A 25,068-nucleotide genomic window follows, 5' to 3' on the forward strand; every position below is an offset into this window, starting at 1 on the left:
CTCCTTCTTGGAGTTAGTCCGTTAGTTTTTCAGATTCCAGCTGCAACATTTGCTACCTTAGGGGCAATGAGGCCTAGAGAGGCCTACAGAACCAGGCACTGCATGACAAGGAACAGAAGGGGATTTTTATTCAGTTTTTTTTTTTTTATTCAGCTTTTAAGTGCTATGTTGAGGTCTAGTAAATCCAGAACTAAATTAACAGGGAGAACTGTGATATTATCATCCGAGCAAGTGCACAGGTGAAGCTCATTCTAGAAACATCCAGCACATACTGGGAACACTCAGATATTGCTAATCTCAAGCCTTCCTTGAGAAGAGGATTAGGCATGATAACATGATTTTCCCCAATTTCTTTTTAAGCCTCAGTTTGGTTTCAAAATTCACCTAATTTTATTTTATTTTTTTTTAAATCAGAGTCTGACGTCTCAGGATTCAAGGAGCTCAGTTTAAGGATATCAAATACTTTACAAGAACAATCACCATGCGGCCAGGATTGTCACCCAGATTTTTTATTAAGATCAGTTACGCTTCAACTAATACTAGACAGCCTCATTTATGCAGTTATTTATTTTACTTCCTTAGTAGGCACTGCGGGGAGGAATCAGGAATACTCTGCTTCTATTGCGAGCAGATTCACGTTCCAGAGCCTGCACTCCTCTCCCATCACACCTTTTGCAGGGCATGTCCCAAACAGCTAAAAGTGGCCGAGCAAGAAAACACACTTTGAGGTCAGCACTGCAGCCCCCATTTGCACGCAGCGTGCAGTAGCACAAGGGATTAGCTGGCCTCCCAGTGTGACCTCCCTGCCAGGGCCTTTGCAGGACTCCTGCTGCACATTAGCCATCTCCTCTTTCTCCACTTCTAAGAGGGAACTGCTAGCAGCAGTTGCTGCATAATTACTTGCTTGATTCTGTCTAAGGAGCTTAAGCTAAGAGTTGAGCAAGGCAAGAAGATTAACCATTTGGGCGCACACGCAGCGCACCAACACGCACGGCCGGCGGCTCTAGGCCCCACAGCCAGGCCCAGGGGCAAGCTGCGGCCCCTCACCCCGCCGCAGCCGGGGGAGCGCATCCGTCCCGGTCCCGCCAGCCCCGAGAGCCGGCCCGCGCCCAGTCACATGCTGCCGGTCGCCTAGCAACGGCAAAGCCCAGCCACGGCGCTCCGCCGCGAGCTGTGACCGGCACCGGCGGGGCCGCCCCCCGCGAGGAGCTGCAAGGCGCTGCCGCCTCGGGCTACGTGCGGGACCCGCTGCCCGCCGACACCGGCACTCGGCACAGCTCCGGAAGGCGCTCCCGGGCACGGGACGCTCTGTGCCGCAGAACGCGCTTCGCTAGTGAGAAGGGAGCAGGGACCACGAGGAACAAGGCTCTGCGAGGTTCTGTCGGGCTTCATCTCGCCCAGAGCCAGAACGGGTGCCCGGGCACGGGGAGGGCAGACCGCAGTGCTGCACGGCCGAAGCGGCCCCTCTGCGCCCAGCAGCGCGAGAAAAGTTTGTATAAAGCAGAAAAGCCATCCCGGGATAACTACTTAGTACCAAGATAAGGGAAAGCGAAGAGCTGATGGGGGTTGCAGGCTCTTTTAAGGCAGAATGAACTCCCAACACACGGCCCTGGGGACGGCCAGCTCCCTGCTAACCCGCACCGGCTGCGCTGCCCCAGCGGCCGGCTCTGGGCTCTCCTCGCAGCCTCCCGGGCAACGGGAGCAGCACTTACCTTGGCAACTGCCTTGCAGGATGCACGCAGCGAGCAACAGCAGCACTCTGCAGGCAGTTGCTGCTCGTCTACCCGTCTGCTGCCGAGCTCCCATCTGGGCTGGGATGCTCCAGCTCCCTCCGGGCCGGCTGCTCCGCTTCGGATGCCGCTCCGCACAGAGAATTCGGGATCTTTTTCCTATCCCGCTAGTTACAGAAGAAAGGCGCGCTCCCCTGTTGAGACATCGCGTTCTCTATAAACTCCCACCCTCCAGACATTGCATAAAGCTCTTTATACCCCGCGGCCCCGGAACTAGCATGAGAGAATGAGGCGCGGAGCGGGCCCTGTGGCCGCACTGCCCGCCCCTCCCTCCGCGGGGCAGCGGGCGCCGTGTCCCAGCTCGCAGCGCTGCGCGCTGGGGCAGAGCGGGGCACCGTCCGTCTGCAAGCGGTAAGTGTCCCTGCTTTTAGCGTCCCAACGGCACGCTCCGAACGAGGGAAGTGTATCCGACAACTTGGAAATACCCAGTTAGCAAACGCAAGGGATAAAGCTTATAATTTGGTCATTACCGTTCCTCACATTAGTATTGCAAAAGGAAAAGCATAAACAGTACTACTTCTTTCTTAGGAGATATAATCAGGATGAAAAACACTTCGGCTGAGAATGCTGAAAACACCAGCTGGGCACTTTCCTCTGGTTCTACCTACAGCACAGGTGAGGCACCTGCTTGTGTTTTATCGCTGCTGTCACAGGAATCACACACCTACAAATGAAGCTGGAGCAGTACAGAGGGGCACAGGGAAAGATACAGATAGCCAGGTGCTTCAGGACAAAACATGGGCCTGGGAAAAGGGCACGCACTTGGGATGCTTTCTGCACAAGTTCAGAAATGTTATAGATACACTAAGTGAAGTTGAATTACTTCGTTTGCACTCATCAGGAGTAGGCTTCAGTATAGAAAATGGAGATATGCCAAGCTGCTCCTTTCTGTGCGTGTTCACACAGACCTGCATGTGAAAAAGAGACTGCTGTGCATACGCACGGTGGGAAGGAGATGGGTCTGTTTGTCCTGCAGGAAATTTGGGCAGATGAATTCTAATGACACCACCCTTAGAAAGTCTCTATATCACTTGTTTGTTTCACATCGCACTCATTACAATGGGTGCTTGATAGCAACAGAATTTAAAGTGATTTTGAAAAGTGTTATTTAAAACCAAACACCTCTTTTTGCTTGTAATAATTTCAGGTTGGGGGGGAGACCTGCATTACACTTGCAGGAGTTTTAAAGGAATGCGTTGTTGTTTATTGGCAGACTGAGATTTTTCTCTAGGTCCCGCAGGACGCTAATCCTCCAAACTCTTTCCTAAGGTTTTCTATCTATCGGGCTAGAAAAGGAAACGGGGCGGTGGGGGGGGGGAAGAGAGGAGGGGAGAAGATGTGGAGCGTGGGCTTTTGCAAGGTTGTGATTTATGCAGGTTCGGGGCTGTTTGGTGTAGTGGTACGACACAGCACCGGGGTCAAGCCACAAGAAACACAGGGGGCAGATCAGAATATTCAATTAGCTTCCTGGCACCTCTGAATCACAAAGAGAGGATAAGATCTCTCCATCACAAGATCCAGAGCTGCCGGGGGAGGGGACCTGCCCTCTTCAAATCTCCCTGCTCCCTCCCACCCGCTTTCCTTTCACCGTAGGAGAACGGCGCTTGAAACATTCCTTTCTGCACGGAAGGACTTTTCCTATTGTTGTTTTCTTTGTGTTTCAGTGTTGCCAACTTACTGGAATTCTTGTCGTGGTTTCACAGCAAGGCTCAGGCTGACCAAACGGAACCAGCTGCGTTTGTGTATGGGGCCGCCGCCGCTTTAATCCCCCAACAACGCCGATGGGGAGGGACGGAGGGATCCTCGAAGGGGCACGGGCAGATCCGCTCAGTACAGATGGGTACCTGAAAAGCCAATACACCAACACTTTTTAATTAGAAGGGGAATGATTTAAAGCTGCTCACACCCCAGCAATGCACAGACAGGGCCTGAGAGCTGCAACCCCAGACTGTGAGCTATGTGCACCCTTGGTCACTGCTTCTTTGGCTGGCCTGGATGCAAGGTTTGGGAAGCACCTGTTTCACACAGCTGGCACACTGAAAGCACACTCCTGCCTCCATTGGCTTTACCATTTCCCAGAGGGCTGAGGGAAATAACTATTCTCAAACAGGAATGAATGGAGACACCACAAACAGTGAGGGCAAGCCCTGTTTTGAGCTCCTGGGTCAGCCTTCCTCACCATTATTCCTAGCACTCAAACAGAAATTACCCAGTTACTTTGCTGAAGAAGAATGAGTCACTAAGAAGCCAGCACAAGATCATGCTGTTTTCAGTTTACTTAAAAAAAAAAAAAAAAAAAAAACCACACATTTTCTCCTCTCACTTAACCTAATCACTCAACAAAGGGACACTATTCTGCTGGACACCATCAAGCAGCACTTCAGCAGAGCTGAGCTGCAAGATGAAACACATCCAGGCTTTCCTGTAACTACATCCAAAACTGTATCAATACAGTGCAGCTCTCCCTCTTAGCTTCTTGTTGACTGTCAGTTGAACACTTTCTGACTGAGCTAGATCTAGGGTTTCTTAATGCATTATTTGAGATTTAAGATGCGTATTACATCTGTTACAAATTCGAAATATAGTTTGGGACACGTTTGTTTGCCTAGTTTGTGCTGTAAGCAAGCAATTGAAAAAGCTCTTAACATTATAATTTAGAGCAAACAGCCATGTTGCTTACACATGAAAGGTGCATGCTAAGCACTTGAAGTTAAAAATTGAAAGGCCTGATTTCTGACCAAAGTTCAGTTCTAATTTGCAGTATCCAAGCTCATCCAGTTCTTAACAAATAGACAAAAACACCAGGGTTGATGTATGACTAGATAAAGACACAAAGCTGATGGTTAAAGGAGGAGGGGAGAGATCCACTCAAAGCAGCAGCAGGTCAGACAAATTTCTTGTCTATTCTGAACTTCTCAGGACAGTTTACAGAGGCTCAGGATCTACCTCGTGCATTATCCAGTGCTTTACTGGGTAATGTAATTGTCTCTGGCATTTGGTAATCTTGTAGCCAATTTGTCCTTGAATAAACCTAAGTTTTTCCAAATAGAAAACATCTTATGTCACTAACAGTGTTTTGAATTTCACATGCAAGTTTCATCATGAAATCACATGCCTTTGGTATTATAAGCTACTTCATTATTTTTGTTTAATCATACTAAAGCAAGGCTACCTGCGGCCGTGCTAAGAATACTGGTATGAAAAATCATACAAATCTAAACTAAAAATGACTCGATCTCTACCCAGTGATAGCGTAACAACCCAACAGCAGCAAGTTCATTGTTCAGATTCCATCCATCTTTGCTGCTTTATAATGTGAAGTGTCACACTTATTTAACACAACAGCAGAAAACAGCCCTTGTATTCACCTAGTTTCTGATATCAGCTACATCACATTTCACAATACCTAAAATAATGGCACTTACTTGCCTGGGAGGTATTTTTCTCAAAACTTTTTTTGAAAGGCAAAAATAAACCATCTAAGTTTGAAATAATAAAAAGAGGGCCTTACTTGACATTGTTCTCAAGCATCTAATGCATATTCATCACTAAAGCACAGAATTTCCAGAAGACAAACACACTGGATCGAAGGTGGATATACAGTCCCCATGAACACAAAAAACATTCAACCCAGGAGCTGTGAATCAGGCCAGAACAGAACCCATTAAGTCAGGACAACTCAGTGCAGCCAGTGCTGTGAAGTTCTCAAGGTCTCCTGGTTAGTAACACATTACAACTTCTCTTGCAATCCGGAATTATTCTCCCTGGAACAGAAAGAAGCTCATGGAAACTGTGCACCTTTCTGAAAACTGCCGCTGAACAAGTGAGACTTGCAAAGACATTCACAACATCAAGAACCAAACAGCCCTGTTTGCTGTTGTTGGTTTTTTGTTTGTTTTGTGGGTTTTTGTTTTGTTTTGTTTTTGTTTTGCAGCACTGGGCCTGTGAAGGATTTTAACAGTAACAGTATAGAGATGAGGGGGTTTCTTTACCTGAGATGTAGAAAACAGAGAAAGATTAAATACTCCCAATCCTGTCCTTCCTCCCTCCTCCCCCCCCTCAGCTGGCACTGTTTGGTTCAAACTGCAAGTCCCTGAGCCCTGGAGACAGTCACAAAACAAGGATAGGCGTGCGTTCCCCCTGGTTTAGCTCTAGTTATTAAAGCTCCTGGTACCTGTCTTATTGCAAGCAGGCTTCTTTGGCACTTCGTCTAAGGAATGGAGTCCTTACTTTTGCTCAGGTTCACTGACCATTCAGCAACATCTCTGCCATGCAAAGAAGCAACACACAGAATTTGTTGCTGAGAAGGAACAGAGTAAAGAGGTATTTCCAAACAACTTACATTCTAAAAATTTATTAGGATACTCACAAGGGAAGTAGGGTACTATGGAATAACTCTGAAGACATTCTATGAGAGCAAACTGAGCTATGCTGAGAAAGCTCAAGACTGGAATCCTTGTCTTGATATTTTCCCTGAAAACAGACTTCATTCTTAGAAGTCCAGGCAGCACTGCAAAACCATAAGTGAATATAGTAGAGCGCTCATATAGTAGAAAATAATTACTCAGTGAGCATCTACCTCAGGTTTCCCTGTATAACAGAAATATTAGTCTTTTCCACGTTAATTTAGGTGCCCTTTATGATACAATCCACTTTCAAGGTTATGCACCTCAACATCATATTCCATGAAAGAGAGAAACGCATAGCACATCTTTCAAAATAAAAGCCAAAGCATTTTCATTTCTGAAGCCCAGACCTGCTGTTTTCCATAGGATGCTGCCTCATCCAATATGCCAGCAGGTATCATCGCTAATGAAGACAAAGTAGTGAAGGAAGTACACTGTCCCATATATTACATAAATGTAAATACAACAAATGAAACAAGAAAGGAAAGAAGTATACCACACTAGAGAACATTACTCTAGTTCTGCCCAGGCAACAGCCTACTGTGTAAGAAGTCACTTCAGCATTCATTTCTGGTTTGAGACACCTGGGCCTGTCCAACAGAACTGGGAGTACTCAGTACTGTAAACAAAATTGATGGGAGCTGTGCTTTTAACATATACGCAGTACACTGAAACCAAGTCCTTGATGTCCTAACTGAGATACTCAAAAAATCAAATGGTATGTTTAAACAGAACTTTTCTGTGCCTCAATTTTCTGATGTAAAACTAGGTGAATCTCCTAGGCACTTTATAGATGAGAACTAGGAACATTAAAAAAAAATAAAAAAAATCAGTTGTCTTCTCGGAGAAAAATACGTTGTACAAAAGAGGATAAAACTGTGCAATATCCACCTCAGCAAATGGTATAAGTAAATGCAGATATGAATCTGCAATAGGCAGAGTAGACCTAGTAAGAGGTAAGGTTACTGTTCGCTAATGTAGCATACAAGCTGGAATGTCTCACAAATTACTTTTGTCATTTCCCACAGAGCTGGTTTCAAAACTTAATTACCAAATAGACAACAGTACGAACTGTGTGCCAGTATCTTAAATTATTTTCTTTACCATACGTCCCTATTAATCAAAGAATTCAGGGATGTTCAGGATGAACTTCAAAAATAGATTTCTCACATGCTAAGAAGTGCTATGTGATGTTTTTCCAATAGCCAGGATCAAATGCTCCAGAGTTCCCAAAGGCATCCAAAGAAAAGGACCAAAGAAGAAACAAACAACACCGAGCAAAAGAGAACATGGTTTAGCAGTACAGGAGATTGTAGATGACAGACTTTTATAGTTTTGCTACATATTTCAGACAGCTAGAGATTAAACACTTCCTACTTAAGAAAAGCAGAAAATATAGTACTATTCCATAAATTTTGTGAGCAAGTTTTGTGCTCGCTGAAAAAGATGACATCAGTAGGCCTATGAAAGAATCTTTCTGAAAGCAAAGATATTCAGTGTACGACCAAAATACAGCTGCCCTGCAACACCCTATGTATACCAACCATTGAGCTGTAAGGTATTTACAGTATATTTTTTGTAACATAAAATGGAAAAACAAACTAAACATTAATTCAAGATAATTGCTACATTTTTAGCCATTCTTAGCTTACTGCTAAAGAACTGTACCCAAGTCTCTTGCTTTGAAAATAATACCTGATTCAGCCAACCTGCAAAACTGCTTTGACAAGAAGAGACCAAACTCATGAATGCGCAAGGTAAAAAGGATTACAATAATTTAAAACAAACAAACAAACTTTGCTCTTCTCCTTGGGGGTACTTGTTTGCAGGAACAAGATACAGAACAGTTCAGTGAGCAAAGACTTTGGTAAGCAAGGTAACTGCCTAGAGAAGTTCACAATTCCTCATTTATCTATCATCCTTCTGAGCTGCAGCATTGCAAATCATCATCCCTTGTCCCTTCAGTTATTTGGGTTCTTAAGAGAGAGGGACTGCTGTGCCTGCTTTACAGCACAGTTCCACAAATGCAGGAGCACGCTGCAAATGCTACTAAGGAACACAGCACTCGAACTGACTTCAGCATCCATGTGAACATCTCATCAGACTGCACCTTAATAGCCAGGAGAAAGTGGAAATTCTATGTCTGGAGAAGCTAGAGTCACTTAAGCTACCAGCAAGAGAGCATGCAATGTTATTTTTTATAGCCACATCACAGAATGAGAATTGAGGTGAAAGTCTACCATCAAGAACAGTATAATGGTGCGTTTTGTATTTTGCAAGGTATTTAACTGAATTTCTCCTTGTCAGCATCTATTCTTGCATACAGAAGTTATTCTTGTATAATTCACAGTTCCAGAATTTAAGATCTTTTCCTCATTAAGAGACTTGCAAAGAACCCATCAGAGTAAGGGGTACCTCCTACTGTTTTGAAGACAGACTGATCAACATTATTCAGAATACGATCCTCAAACCACTAAGTTACAGCTCTGGTGGTGAGCTTAAAAAATTTGGATCTGCAACACTTGAGTTTCTAGTGCAGCTGCACTACATCACATGGTGAAGGGCAGAGTCAAGAAACTGGAACACATTCAGTGCTTACATTCCTACTGGATCCGCACTTCGAGTTTGAAGAATAAAATGTTTACAAACAAAGCTATGTGATGTATCCATTGTAATTACTGTTGTTTTCAGCAGCACAGAAGGTCCTTTTTTGTTTTATTGGTTGGCTTGTTTTAAGAAAAACAGTTGTCCTTAAATGTCATTTTAAGTCAGAGCTACGAGCCATTCAAAGAAATAGCAGGTTTCTTACTGTATTCCCCTGGACATTAAACACATCCTTTCATTCCTTAGAAATGACTGTTTAACATCTCAATTTCCCAGAAAAACTGAAGCTGCATCACTTTGTGTCAGGCACTTTAAGAGATACCAATGAAAATGCCCTAGGTCCCCATAATCCTTTGTGGCTGATTAGGTACAGAAGAAGTGTTGTTTCATTAATTGGAAGGCTATGAGCCTGGAACCTCATATTGACCTGAAAGTAATGTTTTATTCATATAGGAGTGTTGTAGTCAAAACTCCAGAAATAATTAAGAGGACAAGCATCAAATCTTAGACCTTTGAATTATGAAGCTAGATAACCAGTTAATTATTGCACAGTAGAAAAAAAGAGAGGATTCAGTAGTTCTGATAAATTATCCATTTCCATATACCTATGAAAAGCTGATGGATGATCAGGAACACACTGCTAAGATTGTCTTCAATTCTCAAAACATTCAGATTATTTTCACAAGTTGCAGTTAAAAGTTTTTTTTTTTTTTCCTGGATTAAAAAAAAAAAAAAAGGGGAGGACATAAGATTAAACTCTGGCTCTATTATACCAAAAGGGGAAAGCTCCAAAGTTCAGTAGTCAGCTAAGATTAATCAGCAATGACCAGCTCCCTAAAGCCATCGACTGCAGGAAGAAAAAAAAGGTATTTTTCAGAAGGAGACAAAAAAAAAAGGCATGATTTTAGAAACCAGGTATCTAGTTGTTTTAGATGCAAGCAGAAAGTCACTGCAGTCAGTAAATAGTTTATTCATCAACTTCTCAGACAGCATCCTGAAATCTGATTAGCTGTTGTTTCTGAAGAGTCTTCAAGGCTTGTTACCTCTTGAGCATAACGAAGAGCAAGAGTACATGTATCAAAGGTAAAGGTGTTATTTTAAAAGCTGTCATCATCCTACAGATATGATTATATGATCCTACATGATGATAACAAAGAGAAACTTTGCTGACTCATGTTTACATTTTCCAGCAGAAATAGAGATATCTCTCTCTCTCTTTCCAGCATGATACCTAGTGAAAATTCCAGACAAACATTTACATTCTCATCAATAAACGCTGTCACCATCCTTGGTAAGGCAAACTAGTCATGCCTATTCCTGTATGCATCTCACTGCCAATAATCACTGTTGATTCCATTTACCTTGGGCTTTGTCAAGTTTGATGTATCTTGTAAAATATTAGCTTTAGAGAAGCTTTTTCATCTGTTAATTCATGTAAGTGAGCCTCAATAAAACTTATGACACAATCAAGATACATGAAACTTTTCTCATGGTTTTTTTTTTTTTATCATCCAACTTTTCCAATTCCCATCAGATTATTTTAATTACTGAAGCATTGACTACAATCAATAATGCAAACAAATTAAGAAATTATATAACCTCTTGTCCGCATTCTTCTATTTCTACACCAAGCTCTTTTTGACGAAAGAACATTAAAACCAAATGTTACTAGTAGGGCTATGACACCAAGAACCATTTTCCATTTTCTTAATGAGCACCCCATTCTTCTCTATTTCTGCTGCCATATCTTCAGTTATTCCATTATGGATCACGTTCTTTTAAATTGCTATTTCCTCTCCCTGCTCTCCCTCCCCTTCTTGTTTTTCTTATTTCTCCTTGCAGACGCTAATTTTCTTCTTTAAAGATAAGGTTACAAGAGACAGCAAATAGCACCTCAAACAAAAAGAATGTAATCAATAACTGCAGCAGTTTTTATTGCTCTTTTTATAGTACAACATACTTCTTATGTAAACTCACACGTTGATCAAGTTGGAATACAAGATAAAAGATCAGATTAACAACTATGAAGTAGGTGGCTTGAACCAATTTACCACTATAAAAACCTCATTGAAACTGAATGTAGACTAGGGTCATCAGAGCAGATTCTACTCCCGACCACGAGAATGTACACCAGAAAGAGGTGAAGCTAAAACAATACAGTTCCTGTATTTTGCTAGCTTCTAGTGATCCCTGGGCAACTAGGTATGAGATAGAGCAGTTTGCTGACTACTTACTATGTCTGTGATGTTTAAATCCCCCTAAACCAGGATTAGGGAAGGGCAAAAGGTACTTTAAAGCCACCTGTCATCATCTCGCACACATTCCGAGTTAAAGACAGTGAAAGACAAAGGATTTGGGGGCAGCTTTCCATTTGAGTTCGACCTTTAGGCTTTAATAGTATAATAATCAGGTCAATCAATCAATTTGAAGAAAAAGCTACACGAAGTCCCATTCTTCCTGAGATTCTGCTAATGGTTAACAATAAGAATACTGAGTTTTCCATATTCTAGAATAACAAATAGGTCTTTAATCTAAAAATAATGCTGCTATCACATCTAACCCCTATCCAAAGAGAGACAATCGCATTATGTGTTCTCAATCAGATGCTTCAAGGAAGGAGATGACTGGTCTTTCTTCTTGTAATGAAAGGTAGCTTTCCATAAATTATTTCCTAATTCAAGCTACAGAATTTGCTATCATCCCTGCTCACCTTACATTTTTTTCCTAAATATAGAAACAAGGTTATTTCAAGCAATATTTTCATTAAAACTTACTATCTTGGTGCCTAATCATATATATATATATTTTTTTTTTTACACTGCCCATCCAATTATCTCAATCCTAATAGGACCTCTGGGTGCTACTATCAAATAAACATGAAAAAATACTCATAGCTGTTTTACCCCAACAGCTGAATAATAACTGCAAATAACAGTGTTTCCACTATTTTTAAGTAGTCCAGACCTGAACAAATACTTTGATTTTTATGTATGGATTTGCACTGATTCTAGATAGCATTTAAAGTTCGCATCTCCTGCTCAGGAATGCACAGTAATATATTAACTGATTCTTGTAACCTACTTACACAATTATAAACTCATTCTTTCTATTCCACCAATTGTCAGCTAGTTAAGTTCTAGCTATTGATTTCAAAAATTCCAAAGCTAGCTCTACATTTTAAAGAATTTCTTTAAGTCTCTAAAGAGCATATAAACATTTCTAGGAAAAGGAAAAATCCAGTGAGGATTCCACTATTTAATTCTGGTTTCAAATCACTGGCAGAAAACTAGCCTCAGACAAGCCTACAAGATATTAGGAAGACTTAGAGGGGCTACAGGAGTCCAAGTCCTTTTCCCTTTCCTTCCTTTTGCTGCTTCTTTTCCACAGCATTCTTTCACCCAGTTGTAGGGCAAGACACAATCGCAAGGACCCTTTACCACGCACAGGCTAGGGACAACCCAGGAACATAGAACACATGCAGTTTTATTGAGAACATTCACTACGTTTGATCTATTCCGTACTTATGAAGGATAAGATGTTAACTCAATGTACAAGTTCAATTATATCACTTAATCACATAGAAAAGAGCACCAGACTAATCTGGTTTTATTTTAAATGATTTAGGAAGAGAAATGAGTGAGAAAAGTATCGGTGCGCACTTTCAAGCTTCTAATCCGCTGCCCATGCTTCCAACTACACTCAGTCTAAAAATGCTGTAACACAAGCTCTCATGCCAGACTCCTAAGCAGAATCTATGACTGTGGTTTCAAAACCTACAACAATACTCATTACATTTTTGATATGTTTGAACGCTTTCCTGCAGAAGCAAAAAATAAGTTGACAGTAGACTGTGTTCAGTCCTCTGTACAAAACAGGATTTGTAGGGTAGTCTTCACACTCTTGTTGCAGCTTGTTGTGTAACTCATTCCTTGGTTTGAAATTTACACTCAGAACAGAGTGGTCAAAAATAAACACAAACAATTAAAAACAATTTGATTACCCTAAATATTTTGTTCAGTGGCTTTACCTGATAAGTTTATTGAATATTCCTGTTTAATTTAGTTTTAATGTCATTTTCATCTTTATGCCTACATTTTTCTATCTGCCAGAAAGGCAGAGATCTGATTCCCCAAGATACAAAAAGAAAATACAGGGGTAAAGTCCTGTGGGCAATGTCACATTCACATTTTCAGACTACCTATCTTTGCAGCTCAAATAGTTTGCTGAATTCAGTTTTAGTTTATTTTAACTGCCTGTCAGAATCCTTTTTAATTTCGGAGTTAATATTTGTTCTACACTATTTTTCACTGAAAATGAATTACAAAAAGGAGTTAATAAAAACTTTTTCTGTCAATTTGATTGCAACATCAGAAAAAGAGCTCAGTTTCACATGCACATTTGCAGAAATGAGCCCTGTTTTCCTTGAATTTCAATCTGCATTGTGACATGCTGGCAGCTGACTCTGCTCCTTTCTCAGCAAATTTCTTCAGGTGAAAAAGTGGGAGATGTTTGGAAGGAAGTCTGCTTCTTTTAATCTTATCTAAGCACTCCTGAAAGGAGTTAGAGCTAAAGATAAGGGATGTTGAGTCACATGTGTTTTCTGCCTTGGAGTTAATGTGCACGGGGAATGATCCTATTTCCACAACACCGATTTTAAGCTACAGCAATTCCAGCATTTTTACAAGAGATGTTCCCTGATACGTACGAGTATGAAGAGTACCAGGCTTAAGTCATAACATTTAACTGAAATGGGAAAATTAGGGATACTGCCTGCTGCCCCTGCAGTGCTCAGTAAGGAAATAAAAACCATCCTTTGCCTTTGAAGTGGTCTTTACTTCAGCCATCCATGGCTAACAGGGCTTGAGGGGAGGAGAAGAAATTTTTCCTGCTCTCTCAGGTGACATTTAACAGATCTGAACAACAGACATGGACAGCAAGAGCCTACTCAGAAAGGCCTATGGCATGAGTGACTAAGCATTTAAAATAGTCACGTATCCCATACACCTAATGTCTCAGTCTTTGACAAAGAACTTTCTTCTTGACTTTATCTTCTTTTTGATAGTAGCCATTACTGACAGGGCTGAGATGGGCTAAATAGCTGACAGTGAAGACTGTCGGAAAGAAGTGCTCAATATTAAAAAAAAAAAAAGACAGCAACCAACCAATTATCATTGAAATCCTTATAAACTCTCTAAATTCCTCTTGCTTTCATTTGGCAGAATAACCATCCTAACTACATAACAGCATGCTTTGTAATATATAATGGTCAGAACAAGGAGCAACCACTTCTTGCTAGGCAATTTCAGTTTCCTCCCTCCCCGTTTTATTTTTAAATCCTTCTAATAGCACACTAAGTATATGAAATTCTAAGAAGTTCTACTTCAGGCCAATAAAACTAACTAGTAACATCAGAAAAGGAATACAAGAAGCCTATGGCAAGAGCAACTAAGACAAATCACTGGTTGTTTCTCAGAGGCTTACATTATGGATGAATCCAAGATTTAGCCGGCCCTTCACCCACAGCAACAGCTGCATGCTCAGCAGCTTTGACTACAGTTTTAATTCCATCTGTGGCCTGTTTCCTTAGCTAAAATTTTCACACCACCATTCTCTGCCCATATACCAGCTTCTTATTTTTCCTTGTCATATTGTTGACCCTACATTAAAGACCTTCCAAAAAGGCCAACTCAGTTTGAAATTAATATACCTTAGATGTTCCTGGGGTAAAAGGGTCCAAAATCCACCGGTTTATGCTACACCACAAGCCTAGATGCTGTAAGTGGCTACTGCTTTGACTAGGTCAGGCTTCACAAGCATGCAGAAAACGTACCACTGTTCTCTTCAACCTAACATTACTACAGCACACATCTCCTCCCAGGCCTCCCAACTACAGCCTAAAAGCATCACCTCATAATACAACAAGCTTCACAGGCACAGGAGAAGATGTCATTACCTCAGTTATGGAAGTGAGTTTCGAGACTGTTGGGGGCAATTCTGTCCCACAGCCTCCCAGCATCTCTGGTTTCTATAAATCAACACATACTAGTCAAATACGCTCCATAAAAATAAAATAATAAAAATAGAACACCATTGTTTATAAGATATATATCTGCAGCTGACATGTCTACATAATAAACTGCCTAGCTAGAACATAAAAGATACAATGAAGATTATTTGAGATGCTGCCCATGGAAAGTACCTTGCCATTTTAATACTCAGTCAGCATGTATGTGAAGTTATCTCAGTTCAACATATAGTATCAAAAATATAAGAAATCAGCACTCGGAAGTTCATTACATTTTAACTGTGAGGAACATTCCTTCCCAGTCCTGTCAGCTTTGCCACTATCATCACATCGCTATTCAAAAGTGGTTTAACCAGGACAAAAAAAATTCCTGAAAGTTTAAGCAATAAATTCAGGTGATTTAAAAAACTGGGGCAAGGAGCAAGCAGTTAGGCTACCTTTGGATCTCCTTAAAACAGGAAAAATAACATTGTAATTTGCTCATTTTGAAAACCTTCTGAAATTAATTTAAATATCCTTACGTATTCTTCCTTAAGAACTTAAATTATACTTTTCTAAAAATCTTAATATTTTGAGATTATTCAAGATCTACTTTAGCCATGATAACATCACAGAATATTTTGAATCAACACTAATTTTAGCTGAATCACCAGTAATCCAAACCCCATTCACCAACAGGGATTAGCAGAGCTCATGTACTAGTTTTTGAGGTCTCCTGTGGCAGTTTTTTTTCCAGTCTCCTTATTTGTCAGATAGAGATATGCACAATACAAGAAAATGCAACCGACCCTTACACAAAGCTCAATTAAGGATACATTTGTGGAGAGAGTACAGGAACTGTGTCCCAAATAAGCAACAACAACAAAAACCACTTTATTTTCTGGGACGCAACAGAACTACCTATGCTTTTCAAGTCATTTTTAGAAGTGAAAGATGAAGGTTTACAATGTGAGATTAACTCTAGAATTGTCTAAATTATTATACAAAGAAAACTGTCATGCATTGGTCAGTAAACACACTAATTGGGCTTTGCTAACAAAGCCTATATTTCAGTCATTCCAGGAGGAAATGCTATTCACACAGAAAACATTTCTTGCTCTTTTTTTGTCCAATGCAGGGACACTTCCAGTAGCCCACTCGCCATTACAGACTAATTTATGATTTATGATAGCATTCCACAGGTCAAGAAGGAAGAAAATTTACATCTTTCCAATCCATAAGTCAAGTACAATGCCCAAACTCAGCATTCGATAGAACACCACCACAACAAAGCCACCCTTTGACATATTTTGGTTGATTTCTGAAAGAAACTGACTGCAATCATAGAGCTTTTACATCACATACATTAAGCTGTGTGTTACAGCTTAATTTCCTGATGTTTATGGAAAACAAGTATGCAGATTCGAGCAGTAATATCAACAACTAGCTCAGCCAGACACCTCAAACCATGCCACTGCAGTCAGCAAGGCCCACAATCATTCATGCTTGACTTAAGACTGACCCCCAGTGGCCATATCTTCTAACTGATTCTTTGCATACCTGCCTGCTTCTGAAGAAATGAGAATCCAGAGATTCCATTTCAGACTGTCAGCGTTCTCCTCTGAAATCCACTTGAAAAATCTTCAAATGATCTATATCATTCAAAATAAAAAAACAAATCAGCTAAAAACTTGTACAATATATACATTTGTTTTCTTAAAAGTGACTAACCAATCAGCTGTTAAGTACACGTGCACAGTACTACAGAATAAAGGCTTTAAAAAGAAGTCTGGAGACTAACTACCCCTGAGCTAATCTCTCAACAGCTCTGGAAACGGGGAGCATCCCCTCCTTTCCTTTTAGTATCCAACAAGAACTCTCGCAGCTTGAACTGAGGAAAGAAAGCTTTCAGAGTGCTGTTCTGCTTATTTGCACAAAAAGTATCTAAGAAAGTATTTCAGAGATAAAGCAGCAGAGTTTCACTGGAAGGTAAGGCCTTCCAGTTAAGTAAATACTATTTAGGCTATGGTTGACCTTAAATATCTGTGGTTCAGGCAGCAAGCAGAGTATCTGAAGTCAATATTAACCTTCAGATTTCTCAGTATGTTTAATTTCTTACCATGAAACAGAAAACTGAGACTTTTTTCTTCTAGTTGTGTTTGCATATATTATTAAGGTTTAATTTAAGCACCAGTAAAGCCATGATATCCCATTACAAATTTCACTTAAGCCAACATTTATGTTTTTATGCACTGTTAAAAGAACAGAATACATTATTTTACCATAGGAAAGAGCCTTGCCAATTTTTTCTTCTCTGGTGCACAGGACTAAAAGTACACAACTTACATAACACAACTCTTTGACAGCTACAAATGAAGGACATAAAAATCTCACTGAAACAAAAATATTGCTGAAACAAAACCCACCATCATTAACATCTCGATTTCTACAGCAGTTCTCAGGGCCAGAAACAGAGATCCACTCAGATCCTTGCTAGGCTTCAGAAAGCCATCAGCCATTTCACCCCTCACACCATTCGTCTCCACTCGTAAGAATGGTGTCCTCGGATTAAATGGCCGGAGCTCGGGAGGCCTTCCCGCTGAGCCACGTGCGCACACAGGTGCCGCAGCCGTGTCAGCTCCGCAATAAAACCGAGCTTAGGCAGCAAGAGACAGCCGGGTCTGATGTTAAACCTCCTTGTTACCGCCTCTCGGGCCGAGCGGCAGCCGGAGCCGCGAGCCGCTCCCGCGCACGGCTGAGGGGGCAGGAGGGCGCGGGGCCGGCGGGCTGCAGCCGTGCCTGAGGGGAGCGGGGCAGCGCCAGCGCACGGGGCGCGCTCACAGCTGCGAGGTCTGCCCGCAAACACGAGCACCGCAGTGCGCGGAGGGTCTAGCGTGCTTTCATAATCGCTTCAAAAATCCTGCAAATGCCAATTGTGACACACAGGTTTATACTGAAAACACTGGCTAAATCTGTATCGTGTTCAGTGCAAAATACTGTGTGCTAAGTACAGCAACATGCTGTAACTAACAAGGCATTTTTCCAGCAGACTAATTCTTTTCCCACATGCCAGATGATGTCTTCTCGATGTGCTGGGTGAGATTAAAGCATCTGCTTTCTACTACAGCTCCATCCGAGCTTCCATCCTGAAGCGTGTAAGGAGTAGTGTAGCAGCTGGGTATTGCTGCAGTTACTGTGCTGCTGAGTGTTAGGCAGGTGGAACACTCCAGCAAGTTATAAGTAACAAATGCAGCAGCCAATTCAAAATAATTACTTCCCTAGGAGCTTTGCCATTGGTACCAAAACAGCAAATCAAATATTTAAGATTTTCCTTTTGCTTCCATTTTAAGAGTATCCTTGATCTAGTTAAATGATCAGTATTTGTAAGTGTTCAGTCAACATCCAGTATGTTAAAAATGTATCAGTCCTGTTTTATAGATATGCTTTCATTCCCTTGTAAGGCTGAATGCCACAGATCTTGAAGGTGAGCATTGCTCACATATACATGAGTTTACTTATTCAGGCTGTAAGGCAGAAAGTATCTCTTAGGGAAACTAAAAACGAAAGGAAAATATTCAAAACACTATCATATTGATATTACAAGTAGATTATGCCCAGAGTGACTTTTTGGCCATACTACATAGAGATAAAATTTGAAAATATTGAAGACAGCACCCTCTCTCCTATGTCTTATTAGAGTAGTAAGTTCCCTGGCTCCATCTGAAAATTCCAGTATAATATTAAAAAAGGAGAAAATGGAGAGACAGGTAAATACCACCTGTAAAAGAGACGGCTGTGCTTACCACACTTGGCACAAAGAGTCATTCGAATTTGTTGGAAGCTGAACAAAGATTAATTCTTTGACATCAAAAACCTTTCTTACAGCATTTTCTGTGGCAATGAATCCAGATGAAAACACAATACAGCTGTCTTGCTCACTGCATGCTCAAGATTCGTACCACAAAGCAAAGATAAATCCTGGCTCTAATGGAATCAATAGTTCTGCCATTACCTCCAATCAGCCAGGATTTCATAACAGGTTTTTATAAGGCTATGCCATTATAACATAATTTTTCATATAGAACAATCAGCTTTTGTCACAAATGTATATCCAAATGAAAAATGTCTAAAAACTGCAGCCACAACTACAATTTGATTTATCAAGACTTAATGTCCTCAGCCTGCATCTTGGGCTGCCAAATCTGCTGAAACATATTTTACAGTTGGAAAGCCAAATACAGGTTTCCATTTTATCTTTCTTCACATACAACCTTCAATGAAGGTGGTTTTAGTTTTTTACATTCACTTTGAATATTTGAATGTTTCAACTATTTTTCTTAAAATTCACACTTGTGATACAAGTTAAGGGACTGCGAACCACATTCTTTGTACATTGATGTTTAATATCAGAATTCAAAATATTGTAAATGACATGCTTTCATTATTTTACTAGTTAAAGTTAGGTAGCATAGTGGTCATGTACTTACAGGTATAGTGAAATGAAATAAATACTCCTGGAATACTACTACAGCATGATCCAGGCAGGTTAAATGGACAAGACTGTCTTGAGGCCATGAAACACTAGATGATGGTGTGAAACATGCAGATTTTTAACAGTTCACAGCAGACGAGAAATGTATGTCATTCACACTGAGATGGTAAAAAAAAAAAATGGAACACATTTCAGAAGCATCATGTCAAGCTCTTTGAGACAAAATGCTTCCATAAGAGCAGAGGTAAGAAGTGATTATGTTCTATCTGCTTCTATCGCCTATACAGTGGTAATGGAAACAAACAAACAAACAAAAAAAGGCATAATATTACTTAGGTTTCCCTTTTATGGTTCCTAATCATAGCTTTTAAGACATTTATTCTATTTTAAAAATATTTATATTGTAATGACATGAAGCAGCAAAACTGGTAAACATTAAACTTGGTAAAATTTGTAGTAAATGAGGCAAAAAACCTTACTGTTCATTTTTTAAGAGTTGTCTAATTGCATCAGTGCATACATACTTTACATTTGCATCATTTAGGTTCTGATAAAATGTCATCCTAAGAATAATGCGTGTATTGAGAACGTTCAATTTCAGAAGACTGCAAGTCTAGAAACGTACTGTATGATATGTCACATACCTGGAATTCTGACAGACTAATACCATGCATCCTACACAACCAGCTATAAAATGTGGAGGCCCCACTAAGCTTTTGAAGTTGCACCTGGCAAAAAAAAAAAGAAAAAGAAAAAAGTCCTCAGGTTAAACATTATTCATTAATAAAAGGAAATACCCTGAAGGCAAGAACTTGCTACAAAACATACAAGTAGAATAGTTATATAATTCAGAAATTATTTGCCAGTTATGTTTAGAGGTAAAAATTAGCAGTGAAAATGAAGGAATGACAATGTTATGCTTATAGGAGACACACAATCCCAACCATAGTTAACATGCTTTTTCTTGCTAGAATTAGATTTTTTCCTCATTAAGATTTAGGAGCTACGCGAGATTTATTATATCTATTTCAGTTAAACACCATATTATTTGTATTCCCTAAAGGGCAAAAAATTGTCTTTCCATTTCTTGCTTTAACCAAAACCTAAAAATGTCAGTACAAACAGGGGAAATCCCCTCAGACTCCTTGCTTGTAGCTGTCATACAGAAAATGGGCTGAACTGGTGGACTCTAAAGGAGAGGGCAATGGTTAGAATCAAGTAGTCTTTGTGTGCATACAAGTGGAACATTATGGGCTCACAAAGAAAAAAATTATTATATGTAAAAGAGCTACTCGTTTGATAAATTTGTTCATATTGTAAAAGCTTTCAGGGGGTATTTGAAGAATTAGGTGACAAACTCCTATCCCTAGTAGAAGTGAGTGCTTTCAGGAGGCACAGCCACCTAGCTTAAATTTTGAAGCCATTACATTATGTCAGAATCCTAGGTCTCCTCTACAGTTTTTGAAAGGACAGGTGTGGCAGACAAGCCTGAAGCAATTGCACTGCTTTCTAATTGGCTTGTCTTTTTATTTCCTCATGATGGATAATCTCATCACAAATGACATAGGCTGGTAGGTAGGAAAATACATTGGAGTGAGAGCACTCCTCATCCATAAGTTTGTGAGTACGCACAGGAACTTTTTGTATATTTAAAAAGCTGCAGGGATGCTGGAGTATGTGAGGTGTAAGCCTGAGAGACATGTGCATAGCCTGGGGAGGAAGAGAAAAGGGGGTGGGTACTTAGAAAGGGGAGTGAAGATTATTGTTCTTCCCCTTTCTCCTTGCCTCTGCTGGCTTCTCCTGACACAAGACACCAATTCTCACAGGAGCTCGCAACCCTACTTCTCCCTCCTTTCTTCACAGAGCATCCAACACAGGCAGGACAACACAGCTGGCAGAGCATCCAGGACAGCACCCTGCATATCTGCAGAGCCTCATGCTTTGGAGCATCAAGGTAAGGACACCACAAGTCCTGAAAAGAAGCTGAAAAGTCCTGGCTATGTTAGGGACTTCTCTCAGATGATCATACCCTGGCAGGTTTATTCTTGACACTGCGCTATCCTTTTGCTATGTGCTGGGAAGAGCTTGCAAGGAGATGGCAGCAGGGCAGGACTGACTTATCAGCCCTAAGCAGTCTATGAGTCCTAGGTGTGCCTATGAACCCAGGACAAACAAGTCCCCCTGTTTATAGGTAGCACAGCACTCTGTGCCCACAGCAGGTATGTGCATGCTGGGACAGCAGCCCCAGAGGTGACTGTTGCTCTGTAGTACAAGTAAAGAGAGGAGCATTGTCTGAGCAAGGTGACCCTCAGTATAGAGGGTTCCTGACTGGAGAGAATAGGGGAAAACTTGGTCTCACTCTGTATTTGTGTGCCAGCTCAGGACAAAGCAGGTTTTAAAAATATCTGTGAATTTCACTTGGTATTCACTCTACACCCACATGGGCACAGCCAATGTTAAGGTTTCTGAAGAGTGCTGGTTGTACAAGCACTACCAGGAAGCAAGAGAGAAATGAAGTATGCTTGTAGAATGCCTGTCTCCAGTACGTAAAATGCAATAACTATATGCACTATACCTGAAAACCTCTCTAATATATGTTTGTTATTCATTACATTTTTTGAAGAAGCTCTTACCTAAAAAAAAAAAAAAAAAAAAAAAGCCAGCTCACTTTCAGGGACTATACTGGAAAATACATCCTGTTAAGCAACTTGTCAAGCAAAACTGAACATTTTATTGTCCTTGTACTGCTGTACTACATTACTGTCTTATCTGTGTTGTTTAGGAAACAGAAACCAAATAAATTATGTTCTTCAAATTCTGGTGGCTTTTGTGGATACTTGAACAACATGAATTTTTAGCAGAAAATCTCAATGAAGAAAAAAGATACAGACTGAGAAGACCCACAGTTAAACACATTCTGTCAAACACTGTAGAAAAATATCCTAGCCACAGTGATCAAGGTGACTGTTATTTTAAAACTTTTTTTCTTCTTGATTCCTTTACCCAGATCTACATGGCTAGCTTCTCTCTAAGATACTATCTATAGTTCACCTTGTTCTACATGTTAACATGCTGTATTTTTGCACTACAATCTTTTTACTCCTTTCTCTCTCCTCTCCTTCTTATTTTATAAAAGGAGATTACTTGTATCTTTTTTGATTTTGTTGTGTTTTAATATGATTGGTAGCCTGCTATTGTCACTTCAAAAATAGTCTATATATTTTTATAGAAGTAGTTCAGAAAATTATTACTCTCTAGTGTACACCAGTGCAGAGCCTGCTTTTAGAATTTTATGTCATTAGGCACAAGAGTCAGTTAAGTGACACAACATAGCTCTATTAAATCACATACCAGTGTCTCATTCTGCAACACTCATTTTCCTGTTGATGACTCTCATCTTTCCAGCCCCCATTTTGGTAACTAGCATGAAGACAGAACGTGTGTAAATATCACAGCAACATTCCTCATTCTGTGACATATCCTTACTTTCAGTTTCTTATTTCCTGAAGTGTCTGCTCTGGAGCAAATTCATCAACCTCTTTATGTCCTACATTCACAAGAGTTTCACACTTGTGATCTCAGGTGTTTTCCTGAGATCACAATTTCCATAATTTAACTCTCAACTTCAAAGCTGAAAAATACATATAAGGGTAAGGATAGAATGAGATTTATTATTAAAACCCGCCACTCACTTACCTACCTATTTATTCTAGATGAAGACTGCATTCTGGAGATCGCTTTTTTACTGGACAGCTCTGAAAGTGCTAAGCATTATAATCATGAACAGCAAAAAAAATTTGTTTTAGAAGTGGTAGACCAAATGAAAGGTCTGCAGCTTAGTTCTGGACGGACCCTCAGCTGGAGGATGGCCTTACTTCAGTACAGCAGCACTGTTTCCACAGAGCAAACTTTTCATGACTGGAAAGGTCCTGAAGCATTCAAATCCCACATTGCTCCTATCACCTACATAGGTCATGGTACCTACACAACTTATGCTATTACTAACCTTACACAACTCTACATGAGAGAAGGGACTCCAGGTAGTTTGAAACTAGCTGTACTCTTCACTGATGGAGTTGACCATCCAAGAAACCCAGATATTTTCGCAGCTACAGCTGATGCTAAAAACCAAGGAATTGTATTGTTCACAATGGGAATGACCAGAGTGGCTGAGGAGGTTAGCAATGCTGCCAAGCTCCGGCTCCTGGCCAGTGTCCCAGCATCCAGATTTGTTTCCAACCTCCAGGAGAAAGGAACTGTGGAGAAAGTTCTCACAGAAATGGTACGTACACAAATGTCTGCAAACATTTAGAGAAATGTGAAAAAAATGCCTTATTCCCAATAATTTGGAATGCTTACGATATTAAAGAAATCTGTACTTTTTTACAATTCAAAGAGGCCCACATATGGGTTCACGTACCCTTATTAATAAAACCACTGTACCAAAGCACAGGTTTCTTTTTTCTCCACAACATTCAGGTCTTGTCTGTCAAAATGTTGAAGCCTCAACTGAATTAGACCCAAGAAGACCTGTTACAAATGATATTTTTTTCTGAGCTAATTTGATGATGACTACCAAAGAGAAATAAACTCCAAGTTAAATCTTTTCTAAGGCGGTCTTACTGCTCTCATTCTGTATGCATATTGTTAGGCACACATCAGAAAGACATCTGATTTTCTCAAGTGCAGAATACGTTTCATTCATACTAGGAGGCTGCTGCTATTCAGCACTTCAAAATACAGCAGTGTAGTCCCAAGTGTGTTGTCCCATCTACCTAGCTAACTCCATTGGTTTAGATCTGTTTACCATTGTAATTGTAGCAAGTTGGGCTGGCAGTCAGTGATTGGCGCAGTTAACTATCTGTAATAGGAAACGAAATTATTGAAGTTACTTTTTTTGTTTTTAGAAAGGAGAGATTGCTAATACGTTTCTCATTAAAGCTTAATTCTGTTTAATATGTTAGTTGCTTAATTTTTTACATAACTGCTGAAATATTTTTTTACATCTATTGATATTCTTGAGTGGGTTATGACATTAAGTTTCTAATGCTGTTTCCAATATTTGTTTTTGCAGAAAGATCTGTCTGAGGAACAAGTAAGTTGTTTTTCCCCCCACACAGCATTCCTGCTTAATATATTCCCGTAGACTTTTACTGTTGCATGGGAACACAAAATTCAACAAAACTGATAGCATAATTGGTAATATGAACTCCAGCAGGATTGTCCTCAAGTATAAGTGATTTTGTATGATCACAACAAAGCTTTATTTTGCTATCCTAATTTCATTTGCTTTTTCTCCTTATTCTTGTATTTGAAAAATAACAGTGCATGAGGCTAGTGAGAATTTGCTGATGTATCTCAGAAAGTCATCCAAACATCCAGACTTAGTGGATAAGAAAATATGACACCAAGTTGAATGCATTGCAGTTCTATCCCTTAACTAGCTTTCTGTGACAAAGAGACAAAGAAAAGAAACCAAGGTTTCACCATTGCACTTTCCCATTTCTCCACACTGTGTTACTCTGACTGCAGGCATTGGTAGGTGTGGCCATTTTGTGGTGAATGAGGCCAACTTTCCTGCTAAAGATTTTAGTCCCACTTAAAGTACAGTTATCTCAAGCAAAGTCCAGTCTGATGAGCAGTTCAAGGAAACTTAAGTATTTTTTGAGTGTTTGCAAAACTTAAAACATTCCAATTTTCACTCATTTCTACCGATGTGTTGATTTTTCTCTGAAAAAATAAATCCTGAATTAGCAAGCCATTAAGTGTTAT

The 25,068-nt window shown here is 40.3% G+C and overlaps 2 protein-coding genes and 1 long non-coding RNA gene across 7 annotated transcripts in view; 2 read left to right on the top strand and 1 right to left on the bottom strand.

The window, feature by feature from the left end:
• Nucleotides 1–25,068, bottom strand: part of LRP2 (LDL receptor related protein 2) — a 136,918-nt gene that overhangs the window by 108,598 nt on the left and 3,252 nt on the right. For 2 of the 5 annotated variants that reach the window (XM_048953635.1, XM_048953633.1), the window contains exons 1-2: nt 3,469–5,523; nt 1,713–1,924 (exon numbers count right to left, since the gene is read on the bottom strand). In XM_048953635.1, the coding sequence (XP_048809592.1) occupies nt 1,713–1,806 (94 nt within the window). In that variant the 5' untranslated portion in view covers nt 1,807–1,924; nt 3,469–5,523. Of the gene's footprint in view, nt 1–1,712; nt 1,925–3,468; nt 5,760–16,364; nt 16,457–19,940; nt 20,025–25,068 lie in introns of those variants that run through there. The other 3 variants (XM_048953630.1, XM_048953632.1, XM_048953634.1) reach the window with 3 other exon arrangements.
• LOC125697065 (uncharacterized) lies at nt 2,031–4,118 on the top strand. Its single transcript, XR_007378660.1, has 3 exons — nt 2,031–2,141; nt 2,319–2,405; nt 3,455–4,118. It is a non-coding gene; the product is annotated as an uncharacterized LOC125697065 (long non-coding RNA).
• LOC125697060 (collagen alpha-1(XXVIII) chain-like) overlaps nt 22,100–25,068 on the top strand; it is a 32,045-nt gene continuing 29,076 nt past the window's right edge. Inside the window, exons 1-3 of the mRNA XM_048953643.1 lie at nt 22,100–22,256; nt 23,010–23,578; nt 24,371–24,391. Of these exons, the coding sequence (XP_048809600.1) occupies nt 22,100–22,256; nt 23,010–23,578; nt 24,371–24,391 (747 nt within the window). The remainder of the gene's footprint in view (nt 22,257–23,009; nt 23,579–24,370; nt 24,392–25,068) is intronic.

The sequence above is a fragment of the Lagopus muta genome, chromosome 8 (genome assembly GCF_023343835.1).
Source record: "Lagopus muta isolate bLagMut1 chromosome 8, bLagMut1 primary, whole genome shotgun sequence".
In the NCBI taxonomy this organism is placed as follows: domain Eukaryota; kingdom Metazoa; phylum Chordata; class Aves; order Galliformes; family Phasianidae; genus Lagopus; species Lagopus muta.